This window comes from Ahaetulla prasina, chromosome 3, assembly GCF_028640845.1.
Source record: "Ahaetulla prasina isolate Xishuangbanna chromosome 3, ASM2864084v1, whole genome shotgun sequence".
NCBI classification, from domain to species: domain Eukaryota; kingdom Metazoa; phylum Chordata; class Lepidosauria; order Squamata; family Colubridae; genus Ahaetulla; species Ahaetulla prasina.
The window spans coordinates 72,976,203-72,996,240 of record NC_080541.1 but is presented as its reverse complement, the minus strand read 5'-3'; the positions used below and the strand labels follow the sequence as shown (position 1 = coordinate 72,996,240).

Sequence of the window (20,038 nt, the reverse complement as noted above, 5' to 3'; positions counted from 1 at the left end):
TGCAATGACAATAAAGTAAACTAAACTAAACAACTAGCAAGTTACTATACATTAAAACAAGTTTACCTATTGATTTACAGGTAGTTCTCGACTTACAATAGTTTAGTGACTGTTCAAAGTTACAGCAGCACCAAAAATTGACTTATGACTGTTTTTCACACTTACATAACCATGGTCACATGATCAGAATTTGGGTGCTTGGTCACCGGCATATATTTATGATAGCTGTAGTTTCCTAGAGTCACGTGTTCACCATTTGTAACCTTCCCAACTGGCTTCCGATAACAAAGTCAATGGAGAAACCAGATCTGCTTATCAACTATATCAGGGGTGTGAAACACAAGGTCCGTGGACCGGATCCAATCCGTGATATGGTCAGATGCAGCCCACAAAGCTGGCCTGGAAAAAAGCCGGCCTGTGTCACTTCAGCCCAGTCTACCCCAGTGGTGAATTCTGAACCGGTTTACTACCAGTTCGCTGGCTGTGCATGCACACCACGCACCAAATGATAGGTGTGCACAGCGCACGCCAAAAGAAGGCATGGGGTAAGTAGAGCAGCGTGCGGGGTGGTGGTGGTGAAAATCAGCTGTGCTGCGCGATCTTTTTTTTTTACTTTTAAAAGTATTTTTTTACAAATGCTTGTAAACCTATTCGGCAGAAGAGGTTGTAAAAAAACGCTTTTAAAAGTATAAAAAGGCTCCGATGATCGCGCGGCTCAGCTGTGATCATCGGAGCGTTTTTTTTAACCTTTTAAAAACATTTTTTTACAACCTCTTCAGCTCAATAGGTTGTAAAAACGTGCTTTTAAAAAGTAAAAAAAAAAAGGCTCTGACGATCACATGGCTCAGCTGGGCATGGGGGGGGAGGGATCTTTGCTACCGGTTCTCTGAACCACCCGCCACCATCGCTACCGGATCAGCTGATCCGGTCTGAACCAAGAACATTTCACCCCTAGTCTACCCAACGTGAAGAGGAAACATCGGGCAAGCCTGGCTTCGGCCCAGTCTATCCAATGCAAAGAGTTAACATGCCAGCAGTTTGGGGAGTGGCATCAAGCTGTCCATGCCCATCCAGTTGGCCACACCCACTTTTGGCCACACCTAGTGAGTGGTGTCAAGCTGGCCACACCCACCCAGTCAGCCACATCTGCCTACCCCCTCACCTGAGATCAACCACAGCCCTGATGCAGCCCTCAATGAAATTGAGTTTGACAGCCCTGAACTACATGATTCGCTTAACAACTGTGGCAAAAAACATCATAAAATGGAGCACAACTCACTTAAGTGTCTTGCTAGGCAATGGAAATTTTAGGCTACATTGTGGCTGTAAGACAAGGCCTATCTGTACTTTAGAGCTCATCTAACTCAAAAGATTCCACAAGGGTTATAGCAGGTAAACAAGTCAATTTTAATAAAACTCATATGCTGCCAGAGTGGGCTATAACAGCAAACTATAGTTGCATAAATAAGGAAAAGGGGAAATGAATCATAAAGGAGTGGAGAAATGAGGGAAACTTCAGCTGCAATATATTTTCCATTGAACAAGACAATGATTGAATGTTTTATGGGGTAGTTCAAACTGACCCATAGTTTTATAAAATTCATTTAAAATTGAGAGTTCTACTTTTCTTTTTCTAATTCATTGCCATCTTCCTTTGGCTGGTACTCTAGTGCCTCATTCTCTGAAGATGAAACTGCACTGTCCCAATAATCTTTATTGTATTTCTCCATCAAATACACCTCAGGATTAAGGTCATCATCGTAAATTTTCCTAGCTTTCGTCCTCCTCATTTTCTTTTGATGTTGCCGTATCGCAGCCAACTGTGTCTCTAGGACCGAGGTCCCTTCCAGTACCTCCTTCTTCTTCAATTTTTTGTAATCCATTATCTGCTTACTTAATGCTTTATGATCAATTCCAAATAGATTTGTGTGGATGGAGGGCTCCCCATGGGTATCGGCCACGATGGATTTTTCCTCACTGCAAGAAATGGAGTAAACAATGACACAAACAGGCCTTGGATATCTGATGGTTGCATATATTCCTGATTTTTCCTGATTCCCTGCAATTTGTAGCACTTGGGGAAGTGTCCCTTACCCTCCTGGAGTTTTTAAGTCATCCCTGTAGTTAAAAGAGGGGTTAACAATAGAAAACCCCTGCTATGTAATCAGACTTTCAACTACACAACTGGAAATCTCTACAGTCTTCTAGTAAAAGGCATTTTAATAGATACAGGTACTCCTCGACTTACAACAGTTTATTTAGCGACCATTCAAAGTTACGACGGCACTGGAAAAACTGACTGATGACCATTTTTCACACTTATGACCATTGCAGCCTCCCCACGGTCACGGGATTTACATTTGGATGTTTGACAACTGCCTCATATTTATGGCGGTTGCAGTGTCCTGGGGTCACGTCCCCTGTTGCGACCTTCTGACAAGCAAAGTCAATGGGGAAGCCAGATTTACTTAACAACCGTGTTAACTAATTTCACCACTGCAGTGATTCACTTAACAAATGTAGCAAGAAAAGTTGTAGAGTGGGACAAAACTCACTTAACAAATTTCTCACTTAATAACATAATTTTTTGGCTCAATTGTGTTTGTAAGTTGAGGACTACCTGTATTAAGGATGTTTCTCACTAGCTCAGGATTGCACTTGCCTTTACTAATTTACCTGAAATTATTCTGAATTAATTCATTTTCTTCTTCTTCAGGCCCCATGTCAGCAATTGCCAATAATTTCTCAACCTGTAGCAATGTAAAAGGAAAGAAAACACTGAAATTGTCCAGAAAAAAGACTGTTCTGTTCAGAATCAGAATATAAATAATAAATTCTAAATCCCATACATTTTGTGTGTTGGCTTCAAGCATAACACAATGTTAAAAGGAAGACTTCCACTTGTTTTGAAAATCTTTTCTTGTGGTCAATAGAATTTTTTCAAGGCTCACAAAGAAATGAAATCTGTATCATTTTATGGAAATAATTAAACGTATTAAGAGTCTTTGGGAAAGTTGTGGAACCTCCAGAGGAAGAAATGGTGGATTGAAGATGACTGTGGCAGAATGAAGAGTCAGTGACTAGAAAGACTCTTCAATACTTCCTTTCTGGACAAGGGAAAGGCTTGAGATCACCTACAAATGCTCCAGGCAGCTGCTCTTCTCAAGGAGAACACAAAATAGCAGTCTTCAGCATGCTTAGAGCTTTGGGAAATGAGAGCTCAACTGCCCTTGGTACTTTAAAGATGCTATATTTGCCTACTTTCTTTTGTAATCATTTTGTAGGAGATGACCAGACAGGGCCCAAGGGAAGGGTTAAGTGCATCATCAATTTAGAATCCCTTCATGCTCACAAGAGATCTAAGTCCAACTTTCCTTGAATTCCATTGACTCTTATCTATTATCAATTTGCCTTGATTCTTGTTTGGAGGTAACCTGAAATAAACTTGCATTCATTTTGGACCTAATTCTGATTTCTTGCATTTGACACACGTTCAGAAATTGCTGCTTTTCACCTATTAGAAATATTTGGGGTTGACAAGTTTGATAACAACAGATGAGTTTCTTTCAATCCTTAATGAAATAATTTTTTTAACTGCAAGTTGAAGTACTTAAAAAAAAGGATAAACAGCAAAAAGGTGATTAAAACCTTGATTTTAGAAAATTCAAATAGGCTAAGGATCCTTTTTGAAATTAATTATAAAGGATCCTCCTTGTGGGAACAAAATTCTTTTAAAAACAACAACAACAACAAAAAGGTTTAATTCCCTAAGATTGAATTGAAAGAATGGATTAGTAAACTAAAAGAAAATCAGATATATAAATGAGAAGACTGGAAGAACAAAATAAAGAATGTAACACAACTAAAGAACATTTTAGCAGATATTAAATTAAATTGGTTGAATTTAATACAATTAGAGAAATGGATAAAAGTGGAAGAAAGATTTGAGGAGAAAGATAGACATTTAACAAAATTTGAAATGATTATAAAAGAATGTGAGGTAAATGAAGAATATATAGGTAAAGGAAGAATTGGGAAAATATATAGAATATTGACTGAATTAGAAGAGCAGGCAAAAGTTTTAAAATTAATTTGGCATCAGATTTAGGAGAAATAAATGACAATGATTGGAAAAATATTTGGAATAGAAGAGTATATAAGAACATGTCAGTTAGAGTTAAGGAAAATGGATATAAAGTGATATGGAGGAAGTACTTAACACCAGGTAAACTAAATCAAATAGATGGTAAATATACAAATATCTGTTGGAGGTGCAAGAAAGAGGTCGGGACATATAAACACATGTGGTGGGATTGTGATAGTGCACAAAAATATGAGATGGTGTTTAGAGAAATGATTGTAAATTTGATAATGGCAGCTAGATTAGTGATGGCTAAATATTGGGGATGAAATTGGGATATTCAAAGAAATGAATGGTATAATGAAATTTGGAGTATGGCAACAAATGATAAATTAACAACAGAAATTAAATTTTAAAAAGGGATGATTAAAACAATTATAATGAAATATGAGGGGATTTTATAAAATCAGTGTGGGTGGAAGGCAAAGGGAATAAACCTATTCAAGAATATATGTTTTTTTTGGAGGGGATAAGGGCACAATTAGAATATATTGTATATCTTTTAGTTGTTATAGAAGAAAAAATATAAGGGGAAAAATGATCTCCGAGGGTGGGGGTGCACTGTATTATTTCTATTTCTTTTCTTTTTCGTATTTAGATGTGTATGTATATGTTCATATTGTTAATATTACCTGTATTTAAAATAAATAAATTAATAAAAAAAGGTAATAGAAGAATAACTGGAGAAAAAAAATATAAGGTTTTAAAAATTGAATACTTGAAGGTACTAAATATTATAATGAAAGGAGAACATATAAATGACTTACAGCTACAAAATAACACAAAATATTCTAAATTTTGAACATATTGAAGGATATTTTTGAAGGACTCAAAAGTTAATAACAAACCAAGAGGATAATTTTCCTTTATTGGATTTACAAAAGAGCAAGATTTGTTAGAGTTTTGAAGAAGAGAAGGGACAAAGAAAAAATGAAAAGAAATCAAGTTCTAGTCTAGAATATTATTTGAAAGGATTAAAAATTAAGATTCTGTGAAATTGGTGTATTTGATCTAAATTAAAATAGATGTGTTGTTATCTCTGATAATCCTTAATGGACTTTTATTGACATGAGGACTAAAATGACCAAGCATTATGGATGGCTTTATGGAAAGAAGAGATCTTTTGTTATATTTTAAGAGAAGGTAATAAACTACTAAAAAAATATTTTTGATAAAGGGGGAAGTCATTTATAATAATAATAAGAGAGTTGGAAGGGATCTTGGAGATCTTCTAGTCCAACCCCCTGCCCAGGAAGGAAACCCTACACCATTTCAGACAAATGGCTATCCAACATTTCTTAAAAATTTCCAGTGTTGGAGCATTCACAACTTCTGCAGGCAAGTTGTTCCACTGATTAATTGTTCTAACTGTCAGGAAATTTCTCCTTAGTTCTAAGTTGCTTCTCTCCTTGATTAGTTTCCACCCATTGCTTTTTGTTCTACCCTCAGGTGCTTTGGAGAATAGTTTGACTCCTTCTTCTTTGTGGCAGCCCCTGAGATATTGGAGCACTGCTATCATGTCTCCCCTAGTCCTTCTTTTCATTAAACTAGACATACCGAGTTCCTACAACCGTTCTTCATATGTTTTAGCCTCCAGTCCCCTAATCATCTTTGTTGCCCTTCTCTGCACTCTTTCTAGAGTCTCAACATCTTTTTTACATCGTGGCGACCAAAACTGAATGCAATATTCCAAGTGTGGCCTTACCAAGTCATTATAAAGTGGTATTAACACTTCACGTGATCTTGATTCTATCCCTCTGTTTATGCAGCCCAGAACTGTGTTGGCTTTTTTGGCAGCTGCTGCACACTGCTGGCTCATATCTAAATGGTTGTCCACTCGGACTCCAAGATCTCTCTCACAGTTACTACTATTGAGCAAGGTACCACATATCCGGTACCTGTGCATTTTGGTTTTTTTGCGTAAATGTAGAACCTTACTTTTTTCACTGTTGAATTTCATTTTGTTAGATAGTGCCCAATGTTTCTTTATATATTTGTTTTCTTTTTAATTTAAAAGAAATTTATATAATTTCTTTATATATTTGTTTTCTTTTTCTGAACTACATTCTTAATTTTCTCCTTTTCCTTTCTTTTCTGCATCTTTTAGTCTTTATTCTTCTACATTTAAAAAATGAATTATAATATTTTGTAATTATAATATTAGACAAAATTACTATTAAAAAAGGAATCTTTGAGAGAGTTACTTAAGATTTTTCTGTAGCCAAATGTATAAGTAGCTCTCATTCACCTGAGTTCTGTTCCCAAAGGATTACAAAACTCCAAATAATGAGATCTTGAGCTTGGGAGGTGGGAGTTAGATTTTGGAGATTATGGTCATATTCCTCGTGCAAATACTTCCTCTACTTCACTCCACACACATAAAACTGTTTAAAATGCAGTGTTGCAGACAAACTGCCCACAGCCTGGAGTTTGATCCTGATGGGACTCAAGCTTCACTCAGCCTTCCAAGGTTGGTAAAATGATGACCCAGATTGTTGGGGGCAATATGCAAATAATGCTTCTACATTGTGCTATAAAGCGCTATTATATAAGTCTAAATATACTATTGCTTTTCTCCAACAGGTTCCTTAACATAGGCCACAGCAAGTCTCACTGGGTGACTGTGAAGCAATATGTGACTCTCGCAGCAGCTGGTTGTGCTGCAACTGTTTGTAACTCGGCACCAGATAGTAATCAGAATGAGCCATGTTGTTTTTTAACAAAATTGGTTGTCTCTATTGCAGACAGCTTTTTTCCTAATTATGTTACTCTACCTTTACAAAGCATAAGATAGCTATGCACTTTACATACACATTATGCATATACTGTAAACATTTAATATAAATGTAAATTGTATGCATGAAAACAGTAGGTTTAAGCTATTTTAACATTATAGCCTGTTGTATAGAAAACTACAATTTTAAAGAAAAGAACTTCAATTAAATTACCCTAAAAACACAGACATATAGGAAATTTCTTTCTTACCTCTCTTATAGCCGCCTCTTCTCTGTCCCTAACAAATTTTATTGAAGGAACATGTACCCGGATACGATACGATACCAGAAGATGTCTAGAAAGAAAAAAATAATTTTAACAGCTACATGATTATGTACGAAGACAACCTAAAAGCATTATCTGCAAGCTGGAGGAATAGGTTTAAGTTATAAGTACATGTAATCCTTGACTTACGCCCATAATTGAGCCTAAAGCAGGGGTGTCCAAACTTGGTCCCTTTAAGACTTGTGGACTTCAACTCCCAGAGTTCCTCAGCCAGCTTTGCTGGCTGAGGGACTCTGGGAGTTGAAGTCCACAAGTCTTAAAGGGACCAAGTTTGGACACCCCTGGCCTAAAGTTTCTGTCACTAAGCTAGGCAGTGGGTAAATGAGTTTTCCCCCTTTTATTACCTTTTTCTGCCAGAGTTGTTAAGCGAATCGCTTCAGTTGTTAAATGAACCATGCGGTCATTAAGAGAATCCGGCTTTCCCCATTGACATTGCTTGTCAGAAGCCAGCTGGGGAGGTTACAAATTGTTGTGACCCAGGTTCCTGGACCCAGACTCCTGGACTCGGATGATTCAGAAAATGAGGGAGAAGACCTGGCAAGCCCTGCTTCTCTTGAGCCCTCTCCCTCCCTGGCACCCACTCAAAGGGAGGGGCCGGCAAGGCCTGATTCTCCCGGGCCTTCTTCTGATTTGGCAACGCCCCAAGAACAGTTTTGGAGGGACGCAAGATTACGAAGGCTTGATCGGCGTGCGCAGCAGCGGAAGAGTTGGGACAAAGCCAAGTCATAATTGTCATGCAGTGACATCTGCAGAGACTATAAATAGGAGGCGGGACTTCCTGGTTTTTTGTCTCGGACAAAGCAATGAATTTGGCGCAAGCTAATTCATGGAGGGAAGAATATATTCGTGAGTAATTCTGGCCTTATCTATAATTTCCTCGTTATCTCCAGAAACTTGGCAGGCCCGTGGGTAGACGTGGCCAGGACATGTATCTATGTAAATAAAAGGGGAAAAAAAGGAAGGCCTCTGACGGACTCTTTGCTGGGAGTATTGGGGGAAGGGAAACAGAACACAAATGGTGATCGCATCACACACACACACACACACACACACACACACACACACACACACACGGGACAGTGAAACCGTCGTAAATAACATGAGAGTTGCCAAGTGCACAAATTTTGATCACATGACCAATTATGGGGATGCTGAAATGGTCATGTGTAAACCAGTCAGAAGTCACTTTTTTCAGTGCCACTGTAACTTCCAACAGTCACTAAGTGAATAGTTGTAAACTGGGAACGTTCTGTAGACCATTATTCTGTTAATTCTAGGTGTCAAAAGGTAAAGGAGGCCCACTGTATTTTTTTATAAATATCCTCCCATCTACAGACCAAAACCAGCCAATTCTTTAAAGGCAGGGGTCTCCAACCTTGGTCCCTTTAAGACTTGTGGACTTCAACTCCCAGAGTTCCTCAGCCAGCAAAGCTCTGGGAGTTGAAGTCCACAGTCTTAAAGGGACCAAGGTTGGAGACCCCTGCTTTAAGGGATGTTTGCTTGACCATAGATACACCATACCAGTACCTAATATATGAGGCTTTTCTCTCTAGGGCTTGCTGAATACATTCATCCTTTTCTGCGTTGCCGGAACTCTTCCAATATATGCGACATATTGCAAAATCTGACGTGAGGGAAGCCTAAGAAATTTAAAATACTAACGTTAAATGCAGATTTCACGTTTGAAAGGAGCACTACCAACAACTCTATTACCAGACTGCACAAGTGAAAGAGATTGCTATTACAAACAGTGCTACCATATCAACCATTGGCAATGGAAAGAAGCTATATTTCTACATCACAGACATTCAAGAGAATTATTACCAAGAAAGAAAAAGAATATAAATTGAAGGATAATTGTTCCGCGAGAAAATGGAAGAAAGTACCAGTTCTATATTAATACAGTTTTACCAAGAAGTACAAATTCCATTTTAAAGTAGGGAGGTTCCAATATTGCTTGATACAATTGAGTTTAATCTTAATTCTGGTAAACATCAATGGAAATTACACTATTAATGATGTGTTGAAAAAATCTAGATGTCAATACATTTCTACCTATTTCATGGGATATATAGAAATGAAATAGTTATAAAGGTAAAGGTAAAGGTTCCCCTTGCACATATGTGCTAGCCATTCCCGACTCTAGGGGAAGGTGCTCATTTCCATTTCAAAGCCGAAGAGCCACCGTTGTCTGAAGATGCCTCCATGGTCATGTGGTCGGCATGACTATATCTTCCCACCAAAGGTGGCTCCTATTTTTCTACTTGCATTTTTTACGTACTTTCGAACTGCTAGATTGGCAGAAGCTGGGACAAGTAATGGGAGCTCACCCCGTTATGTGGCACTAGGGATTCGAACCGCTGAGCTGCCGACTTTTCGATCAACAAGCTCAGCGTCTTAGCCATCCGAAAGTATCTTACCCAACTCTCCAATGACAAAAGCAAGTTATCCATACAATTGGATTTTAATTCAGAGAAAGTCAATGTACAATGAATATAACACATTAATAGGAAAGCAAAATGTCTCATTACTGGAAGCATCAAATATCAGCAATTAAAAACTAACAAAAACAATGAAGACAGCAGTGTTGCTGGGAGTTGTCTGTAAAAGAGCAAAAAATCTTTCCTCTTCCCTGCTGGAAAAGGATAGTTGGGAAGTGATTCTTCCAAAGAAACAAAATCCTGGAGAAAGAATTTAGGGTTAAACACCAATGTAAAGAAAAGTACAGGTAGTCCTCGACTTACGACCATAACTGAATCCAAAATTTCTGTGGCTAAGCAAGACATTTGTTAAGTGAATTTTGCCCCATTTTATGATCTTTTGCACCACAATGGTTAAGTGAATCATGGCCATTGTTAAATTAGTAATATGGTTGTTAACTGAATCTGGCTTCCCCATTGACTTTGCTTGTCAGAAGGTCACAAAAGGAATATGAATTGAGGATACTGCAACTGTCATAAATATGAACCAGTTGCCAAGCATCTGAATTTTGCTCATGAGGATGCCGCAGTGGTCATAAGTGTGAAAAACAGTCATTAGACACTTTTTTCAGTGTTGTTTGTAACTTTGAAATGGTCAGTAAATGAAGTAAATGTTACCTTATGCCTCCCACCGACCCATACGCTCTCACAGAGAGGGTCTCCTCAGGGTGCCGTCCGCCAAACAGTGTCGGCTGGCGGCCCCCAGGAGTAGGGCCTTCTCTGTGGGGGCACCGACGCTCTGGAACGAACTTCCCCCTGGCTTACGTCAAGTGCCTGATCTTTGGACCTTCCGTCGTGAGCTAAAAACACACCTATTTATTCAAGCGGGACTGGCATAATAGTGTTAAATTTTAATTCGGGGTTTTATTAATATTTTAAAATTTTAAAACTAAAAAACAATGAAGACAGCAGTGTTGCTGGGAGTTGTCTGTAAAAGAGCAAAAAATCTTTCCTCTTCCCTGCTGGAAAAGGATAGTTGGGAAGTGATTCTTCCAAAGAAACAAAATCCTGGAGAAAGAATTTAGGGTTAAACACCAATGTAAAGAAAAGTACAGGTAGTCCTCGACTTACGACCATAACTGAATCCAAAATTTCTGTGGCTAAGCAAGACATTTGTTAAGTGAATTTTGCCCCATTTTATGATCTTTTGCACCACAATGGTTAAGTGAATCATGGCCATTGTTAAATTAGTAATATGGTTGTTAACTGAATCTGGCTTCCCCATTGACTTTGCTTGTCAGAAGGTCACAAAAGGAATATGAATTGAGGATACTGCAACTGTCATAAATATGAACCAGTTGCCAAGCATCTGAATTTTGCTCATGAGGATGCCGCAGTGGTCATAAGTGTGAAAAACAGTCATTAGACACTTTTTTCAGTGTTGTTTGTAACTTTGAAATGGTCAGTAAATGAAGTAAATGTTACCTTATGCCTCCCACCGACCCATACGCTCTCACAGAGAGGGTCTCCTCAGGGTGCCGTCCGCCAAACAGTGTCGGCTGGCGGCCCCCAGGAGTAGGGCCTTCTCTGTGGGGGCACCGACGCTCTGGAACGAACTTCCCCCTGGCTTACGTCAAGTGCCTGATCTTTGGACCTTCCGTCGTGAGCTAAAAACACACCTATTTATTCAAGCGGGACTGGCATAATAGTGTTAAATTTTAATTCGGGGTTTTATTAATATTTTAAAATTTTAAAACTAAATTTTAATTATCAGCCTTTTTGTAATTTGCTAGGTTTTAAATGTTTTAATTTGTATATATTCCGTGTTTTATCTTGGCTGTACACCGCCCTGAGTCCTTCGGGAGAAGGGCGGTATAAAAATTTAATAAAATAAATAAATAAATAAATAAGTATTGTAAGTTGAAGACTACCTGTAATAGCCTCTCTCAAGGGGATACTTAATTATTTAATAAAATAAATAAATAAATAAATAAGTATTGTAAGTTGAGGACTACCTGTAATAGCCTCTCTCAATGGGATACCGTTCTTGTAATAAGGATTTTTTGAAACCTTTATCTATGACCGTTAGTAATATATTAAAGGAATACTCTGTTTTAAGCCCTCCTGCTAGTAAATCACGAGTAATGGTACATCTGTGTCTACAGAGCTTCTCTTCCATAACTTCCAGCTGAATAGGACTGCAAATTAAATGTAAAAGCATAAGCAGGTCTGGTATAAAATGGCATTATCAACTTATAACAAAGATGGGGAACAATGGACCTTTAAGGAATTGTGGACTTCAACTCCCAGAATTCCTGAACCAGCCATGCTGGCTCAAGAATTCTGAGAGTTGAAGTCCACAAGTGATAAAGGGACCGTCCTTCCCCACCTCTCACTGATAATATATACAACTGTTCTTGATGCCTTCGCAATCCAATAGCAATAAATAAAGGCAATAAACCATAAGCAATACATGTAGAACAGTTCTCAATGCAATCTAATGCAATCACAGCAACATCTGCAGAGTTTCCTGGGTGCAATCACAAAATCAGATGTTTCTGCTTCGACACATAATTAAAAGATTTTTCGGACTGATATGATTTGTACTTGCCTTAAACACTTCCACATTGAGATCATAAAGTTCTTGGCCAGCTAGAGGGGTGTTCAGTAGGTCCCGCACAGCTTGAAAAAACAGAACGTCCAAAGTTTTCTTACGAATGCTATCTTGTTTCCTAACCTTTGGAGGTCGCAGTTTTAAAACATCTGACAAGCTGGATGGTTTGTACAGCTTTAAAAAATAAGCGATTGCAGAAAACAGTTTTGGCATTAGGTATAACTTTTTAGACAGGAGTGCATTTCTTTAAGGATCCAGTAGAATTGCCATTGTTTCTCTGTTTTTCATTACCGTTATTTCCCCGTACTTTTAATATCAACATGCCCCATAATAATTAAGTGGAAACAGCAATTCCTACCATTCCATAAAAACTGAAATGAAAACTAGAAACAAAGAGCTGAATTTCAATTACATCTCATAAGTTTACATCTGAATTTATATTTCAAGGATTACATATCTATAACAATCACATTTCATTATATATTAACTTTTAAAAAGAACTGCCTCCTCTATGTGGAGGTCAATCATAACTCAATATTAAACAACAGTTCCAACTATATTTGTTTATCTCATGTCTCTTCATATACAGTATCATGTTTTTTAAAAAGATGTGTATTAGTTTATGGAGGTGACATAATTCTATATAACCTGATTACGAGCAAGACTTTACAGCATAGTTATTTCAAATACCTATATTCTTAAATTTTGATATTTTTATATAGATATCATTTTGAAGAAGAGCTGCATAACTGGAAATATAGTACAAAAGCAAAAACATAAAGAAAATCAATCATAAATATTCACAAATAATTGGGTACCTACTAAATAGCTGATAAATCTAAAATAATAGTAAAGAAAAAAATAGTCAAATCTAAAAAATAGTCAAATAGTAAAAAAATAGTCAAAGACCACCATCCAGTCAGAGCTGAAGAAGCTTCTTGGATGAGAAGTGGAACATCTTCAAAAACCAAAAAGTTTAGTTGCCGCTTGAAAAAAGTACCTTTGGGACAACCATGACCTGGATGACTGAGAATCTCCACAGACATTTATAATTACACTATGACTATAAATATTTTGAGTTCTTTTTACAATATATGTAATATCTGTAAATAACAACCTAATGCTGCCATTTAGGTGTTAATGTGGCTTTATTCTATTCCTAGAATAAGTCCCTGATGAAAACAGTGAATGACAAAATACAATAGCGTAACAATTATTTACTTACTTTTAATTCAGTCTGAAATACAATACAACTTCAATGAAAACACAAGTAGCTGCCACTGCTTTATGCAATTATGGAAACGAAAGTCCCATTTTAGGGTTTACTTGAACGCCAAGAAAGCCACATGATCTAGTTAGTACAATGATCATAATATAGGAATTATACAAAATGTAAGAAAAGTGCTGATGAAGACATTGCCTTTAGATTAAGGGATTTTTTTGTTCTTACCACTTCAGATCCAAGTGTAGGACTAGAATACCAAAACTTCTTCCTTTAAAAATTAGAGAAAAAATAACATTTATGCTTTAATAACTGTAAAAATAAATTTTCGTGTGCTATTTTGCAAAATCTACCTCAAAAATAATTTTAACAAGGGCACTAGCTTAAAAAGCAATCACAACTCACTCATTAGTTAATACATCATTCATGAACAAACATGACATGCTTCACCATTAAATCATAATTTACTATTACCCCTTATAGCAGTTTTTCAACTTGGACAACTTTCAGATGTGTGGACTTGAACTCCCAAAATTCCCAGGTTGCATGCACGCTATCTGGGAAATTCTGGGAGTTCAAGTCCACACATCTTAAACTTGCCAAGTTGAGAAACACTGCCTTACAGAAACATAGTAATAGTGGATCATTAAAGATTCCTATCACACACAAATAAAAGTCAGTTCAGCAAAAAAAGATGGTGTTTCAGAGTTCCAATCCAAAATTCAGAGCTCCAACATTTGAGTTTAGACTCAGTATTTTACAACAACCTATGTTACAGCAGATTAGTTTAAATATAGACTTATTCATAACAGCTAAACAGGCAATAAAGCATTTATTATTATCAGATGATCAAGTAGTATTTAAAGCATTGAGCAATATGAACTCTACACAAGCAGGTATTGTCCTAATCCATGTAACTTCCTTACTTGAAATGAGTCAAGTGAATTACTGAGGCTGCCTTCCTAAACCATGTAAAGGATTGTGCTGTAAGGCTGACACTTAAGTATCTTTAACTTAGAACCAATTTCATGTAACTAAGTACAAGTACTCCTCAATTTACACAACAGTTCACTTTTTTTTTTTGTTTACATTTATACCCCGCCCTTCTCCGAAGACTCAGGGCGGCTTACAGTGTATAAGGCAATAGTCTCATTCTATTTGTATATTTTTACAAAGTCAACTTATTGCCCCCCCAACAATCTGGGTCCTCATTTTACCTACCTTATAAAGGATGGAAGGCTGAGTCAACCTTGGGCCGGGCTTGAACCTGCAGTAATTGCAGGCTTTGTGTTCTTAATAACAGGCTTTACCAGCCTGAGCTATCCGGCACTTAGTGACTATGCAAGGTTACATCACTGAAAAAAGTGAGTTATGACCATTTTTCACACTTATGACCGTTGCAGCATCCCCATGGTCATGTGATTTACATCCATACAAGTGGATGCTTGACAATTGACTCGCATTTATGACAGTTGTAGGGTCTCAGGGTCCTGTGATCTCCTTTTCCGACCCTCTGACAAGCAAAGTCAATGGGGAAGCCAGATTCACTTAACAACTGCAGTGATTCGCTTAACAAATGTGGCCAGAAAAGTCGTAAGATGGGGCAAAACTCACTGAACAAATTTCTCACTTGACCGCATACATTTTGGCCTCAATTGTGGTCGTAAGTTGGCCTGTACAGCTTGCTTCTGAGTGGCGTTGCAAGCGCAACGTCTATTAGTTCAGAGAATGATGGGGGATCGGACGATCCCGAGAAATTGGATCAAACTTCTGTTAACAAGGAAAAAATCAGGAGGGGTGTAATTCAGAAGGAAGAATTGCGACCAGGTTTGTAAGGGATCTCAGGAGAACGATCCTGCCTATCACGCCGCATAGGAGGATTAAGCCAGGCAAACGTTTCCTATCCACGAAGCCATTATCGCTCCGCAGTTCAGCACCCGTTCAGGTTCGGGTGCAAAAGGAGGGGGATCCACTCACCTTTTTTTAGCGAGGAACTTTCTGAGCAAGTCGCTAGGGGACCGGCAGAGTCGTCTGGAACAGTGCAGAGCCCGAGAACAGCCGGGGCAGGTTATCCCGGAGGGGCTTCCTAAAGTTGGAAGCAACCAAGGCAAACTCGCCTCTTTTCTTGCCCAGGTGAGAGCGAAAGTGGCAGCCGCCGTCAAGCCATTCCGAACGTTCCACATTGTAAGCCAGAGTTCTAGAACGCCTGGGAAGGCGGGGCCGAACCGCGAGCCGCGCTTCCTCCGGATGCGCCTTCACGACGACGCCTGTAACAGAGCTCTTTCTACAGCGCCCCCCAGCGACTAGGAAGGACTCCTTGGAGACATGAGCTTCGACAGAGTCACCACGTTTGTAGAGATTCTCCGTCATCCAGGGCAGGAGTCTCCAAACTTGGCAATTTTAAGCTTGAAGGACTTCAACTCCCATAATTCCCCAGCCAGGATGGGGAATTCTGGGAGTTGAAGTCCTCCAAGCTTAAAGTTGCCACGGCTGGAGACCCCTGATCCAGGTCATGGTTGTCCCAAAGATGCTTTCTCAGGAGGCAACTGGACTTTCTTGTTTTTTCTTTTGAAGATGTTTCGCTTCTTATCCAAGAAACTTCTTCAGCTCTGACAGGATAGTGGGGAATGGAAGAATTGATATTCCTTGCAGACAGCTGGTAAAATTGAAAGACTACAGGAAGCAGGAGCATCATTCAGGACACAGATAAACTTCCAAGAGCTTTAAGGACCCTCTAAAAGGATGCAAATGACTGGCTGTCTGCAAGGAATATCAATCCTTCCATTCCGCACTATCCTGTCAGAGCTGAAGAAGCTTCTTGGATGAAAAGTGAAATGTTTTCAAAGAAAAAACAAAGTCCAGTTGCCTCCTGAAAAAGCACCTTTGGGTGACCAATTTGGTAGATTTACTGTCCGCTTTACTCAAGGAGTTAAAGCAGCTTGGCTTGCTTTATTTTGGTTTGTGTGCAATCAGCCAGACATTCAGACTGGAATTGGCATTTATATCTAACTATCAAGACTGTGCTGGAGAAGACACCTGAAGTCCCTTGGACTGCAAGGCGATCAAACCGGTCAGTCCTAGAGATCAATCCTGACTGCTCTTTAGAAGGCCAGATCCTGAAGATGAAACTCAAATATTTTGGCCACCTAATGAGAAGGAAGGATTCCCTGGAGAAGAGCCTAATGCTGGGAAAGATTGAGGGCAAAAGAAGACGGGGACAACAGAGAATGAGGTGGCTGGATGGAGTCACTGAAGCAGTCGGCGTGAGCTTATATGGACTCCAGAGGATGGTAGAGGACAGGAAGGCCTGGAGGAATGTTGTCTATGGGGTCACGATGGGTGGGACACAACTTTGCAACTAACAACAACAACAAATCAAGACCTTCCCAAGGACGTGAGATAGGCAGATGTGGATATTTAATAGTATTTGAGGGATCATTGAAAGATGTCAGGTGTTCTGAATAAAGCTGCCTTTTGCAATTGACTGATAGTAAATTTGTCAATGCTGATGGTGTTCAAGAGGTGCTCTAGTTGTTTTGGGATCGCAGTCAAGGCACCTATTACTGTGATCCATTGCACAGTCAGCCAGAAATTCAGACTGGATTTGGCATTTTAGTCCATCCATTGAGTCCCTCCCAAGGACCTAGGATAGACGTTATTATTATTATTTCTCCACAAAGAACAACCTTGTGAAGTAGGATGGAATGAGAGTGACTGGGCCAAAGTCATTCAGGGAGATTCCATGGCTCAAATGTGGTTCTCTCCAGATCTAGTCTGATATTACACTGTGCTGATGTATGCATTTGTTCTTTTTCTGATTATATTATGGGACGTGTTTTCCTGCCACCCAAACTGGAAAAGGGCAGCTCCAGTAATCTGTAAGTCCAGCCACATCTGAGAGTTACTGCTCTGCTATAAAGTTGCAAATTTCACTTCAATAGTATTTTACAGGATCAGAATATTGATGTTGTACCATCAATTGTGTTGTAAATGTTGTACCTTGATGAACGTATCTTTTCTTTTATGTACACTGAGAGCATATGCACCAAGACAAATTCCTTGTGTGTCCAATCACACTTGGCCAATAAAAATTCTATTCTATTCTATTCTAGAAGTCCAGGAATTCTTCAGTAGTGTCATAGAGTATTTGCAATAGTAGACACTACAAAAATTGAACATGTAGGATAGCTTAAATTATATGCCCCCAGATCTCATACGTATGCTATATGCACTCCTAATCACATCAAGTATCTGTCTTTCCTTTAGAATATATATTTATGTATATATATTAGCCTTATTTTAAAATTGACATATTTACAATATTTGGGAATGTCCTATTAATTTTAATGCTTCAGTTTAATCTTCATTAAGTCAGCTGCTATTTTCAGCATAATAGCCTATCCCACAGATGATATTTTATTTATTTATTTATTTATTTATTTGATTTTTATACCGCCCTTCTCCCGAAGGACTCAGGGCGGTGTACAGGCAAAATAAAACAGATAGTACAATATACAATTTAAAATGCAATTCAAAAACTTATTTTAAAATTGGCCTGAAAAGTATACAATGAACTAAAAACCCCATTTAAAATTAGTTAATAAGAATTTAAAATTTAATAAAATTCAATTTAAGCCAGCCCCGCGTGAATAAAAAGATATGTCTTCAGTTCGCGACGGAATGTCCGAAGGTCAGGTATTTGGCGTAAACCCGGGGGAAGTTCGTTCCAGAGTGTGGGAGCCCCCACAGAGAAGGACCTTCCCCTGGGGGCCGCCAGCCGACATTGCTTGGCGGACGGCACCCTGAGAAGTCCCTCTCTGTGAGAGCGTACGGGTCGGTGGGAGGCATGTGGTAACAGCAGGCGGTCCCGTAAGTACCCAGGCCCTAAGCCATGGAGCGCTTTAAAGGTAGTAACCAAAACCTTAAAGTGCACTCGAAAGGCCACAGGTAGCCAGTGCGCAGGAGCGGTGTTATATGAGAGCTACGCGGAGCTCCCTCTATCACCCGCGCAGCTGCATTCTGGACTAACTGAAGCCTCCGAGTGCACTTCAAGGGGAGCCCCATGTAGAGAGCATTACAATAATCCAAGCGAGAGGTAGCGAGCGCATGAGTTTTTTTTTTTTGTTTTTTTTTGTTTACATTTATACCCCGCCCTTCTCCGAAGACTCAGGGCGGCTTACAATGTATAGGGCAATAGTCTCATTCTATTTGTATATATTTACAAAGTCAACTTATTGCCCCCCCAACAATCTGGGTCCTCATTTTACCTACCTTATAAAGGATGGAAGGCTGAGTCAACCTTGGGCCGGGCTCGAACCTGCAGTAATTGCAGGCTTTGTGTTCTTAATAACAGGCCTTACCAGGCAGAGCTAAACCGGCCCTGAGTGACCGTGCACCAGGCATCCCGATCAAGGAAGGGGCGCAACTGCCGAACCAGGCGAACCTGGTGGAAGGCCCCCCTGGAGACAGCCGTCAAATGATCTTCAAACGACAGCCGTTCATCCAGGAGGACACCTAAGTTGCGCACCCTATCCTTTGGGGCCAATAACTCGCCTCCAACAGTCAGCCGCGGCTGCAGCTGACTGAATCGGGGTGCCGGCATCCACAGCCACTCCGTCTTAGAGGGATTAAGCTTGAGCCTGTTTCTCCCCATCCAGACCTGTACGGCTTCCACGCACCGGGACAGCACTTCAACAGCTTCATTGGGGTGGCCTGGGGTGGAAAAGTACAGCTGGGTGTCATCCGCGTACAGCTGGTATCTCACCCCAAAGCCACTGATGATCTCACCCAACGGCTTCATATAGATGTTGAACAGAAGGGGCGAGAGAATCGACCACTGCGGCACCCCACAAGTGAGGTCCCTCGCGGTCGACCTCTGCCCCCCTGTCAACACCGTCTGCGACCGGTCAGAGAGATAGGAGGAGAACCACCGATACACGGTGCCTCCCACTCCCAATCCCCCCAACCGGCGCAGCAGGATACCATGGTCGATGGTATCAAAAGCCGCTGAGAGGTCTAATAGGACCAGGGCAGAGGAATAACCCCTGTCCCTGGCCCTCCAGAGATCATCCACCAATGCGACCAAAGCTGTCTCCGTGCTGTACCCGGGTCGGAAGCCGGACTGGAACGGGTCTAGATAGACGGCTTCATCCAGGTATTGGGGTAGCTGTCGCGCCACAGCACTCTCTACAACCTTCGCAACAAAGCGAAGGTTGGAGACTGGACGATAGTTACCCAAAATAGCTGGGTCCAGGGAGGGCTTCTTGAGGAGGGGTCTCACCACCGCCTCTTTCAAGGCGGCAGGGAAAACCCCTTCCAACAAAGAAGCGTTGATAATCCCCTGGAGCCAGCCTCGTGTCACCTCCTGAGTGGCCAGTACCAACCAGGAAGGACACGGGTCCAGTAAACATGTAGTGGCGTGAAGCCTCCCCAACAACCTGTCCACATCCTCGGGAGCCACAGGGTCAAACTCATCCCAAATGGACTCAACAAGACGTGTTTCCTCTCCCTCGCCTGGATCATCCCAATTTCGGGATTTGGAGAAATTTGGAGATATTTGGAGAAATATCTCAGTTACCTTT

General features: G+C 39.9%; 1 protein-coding gene across 1 annotated transcript; it reads right to left on the bottom strand.

The window, feature by feature from the left end:
• Positions 1-793: 793 nt before the first annotated feature.
• On the bottom strand, positions 794-15,686 carry RBFA (ribosome binding factor A). The gene is made up of 7 exons (XM_058174519.1): positions 15,435-15,686; positions 13,686-13,728; positions 12,233-12,409; positions 8,729-8,841; positions 7,127-7,211; positions 2,677-2,750; positions 794-1,977 (listed from the first exon to the last, which is right to left on the bottom strand). The coding sequence occupies exons 1-7, from the start codon at positions 15,638-15,640 to the stop codon at positions 1,620-1,622; spliced, it is 1,056 nt and encodes a 351-aa protein (XP_058030502.1). The 5' UTR covers positions 15,641-15,686; the 3' UTR covers positions 794-1,619.
• Between the last annotated feature and the right edge of the window lie 4,352 nt (positions 15,687-20,038).

What these genes read in the sequence shown, in the direction of transcription:
- RBFA (XM_058174519.1), bottom strand. Translation starts at nt 15,640, where the DNA reads ATGTGGAACGTTCGGAATGGCTTGACGGCGGCTGCCACTTTCGCTCTC. An exon ending in AGAAAAGCCTCATATATTAG is followed by an intron (nt 7,212 to 8,728) that starts GTACTGGTATGG and finishes TTTTCTTTCTAG; the next exon opens with ACATCTTCTGGTATCGTATC. An exon ending in TTAATTCAGAATAATTTCAG is followed by an intron (nt 1,978 to 2,676) that starts GTAAATTAGTAA and finishes CATTTCTTGCAG; the next exon opens with TGAGGAAAAATCCATCGTGG.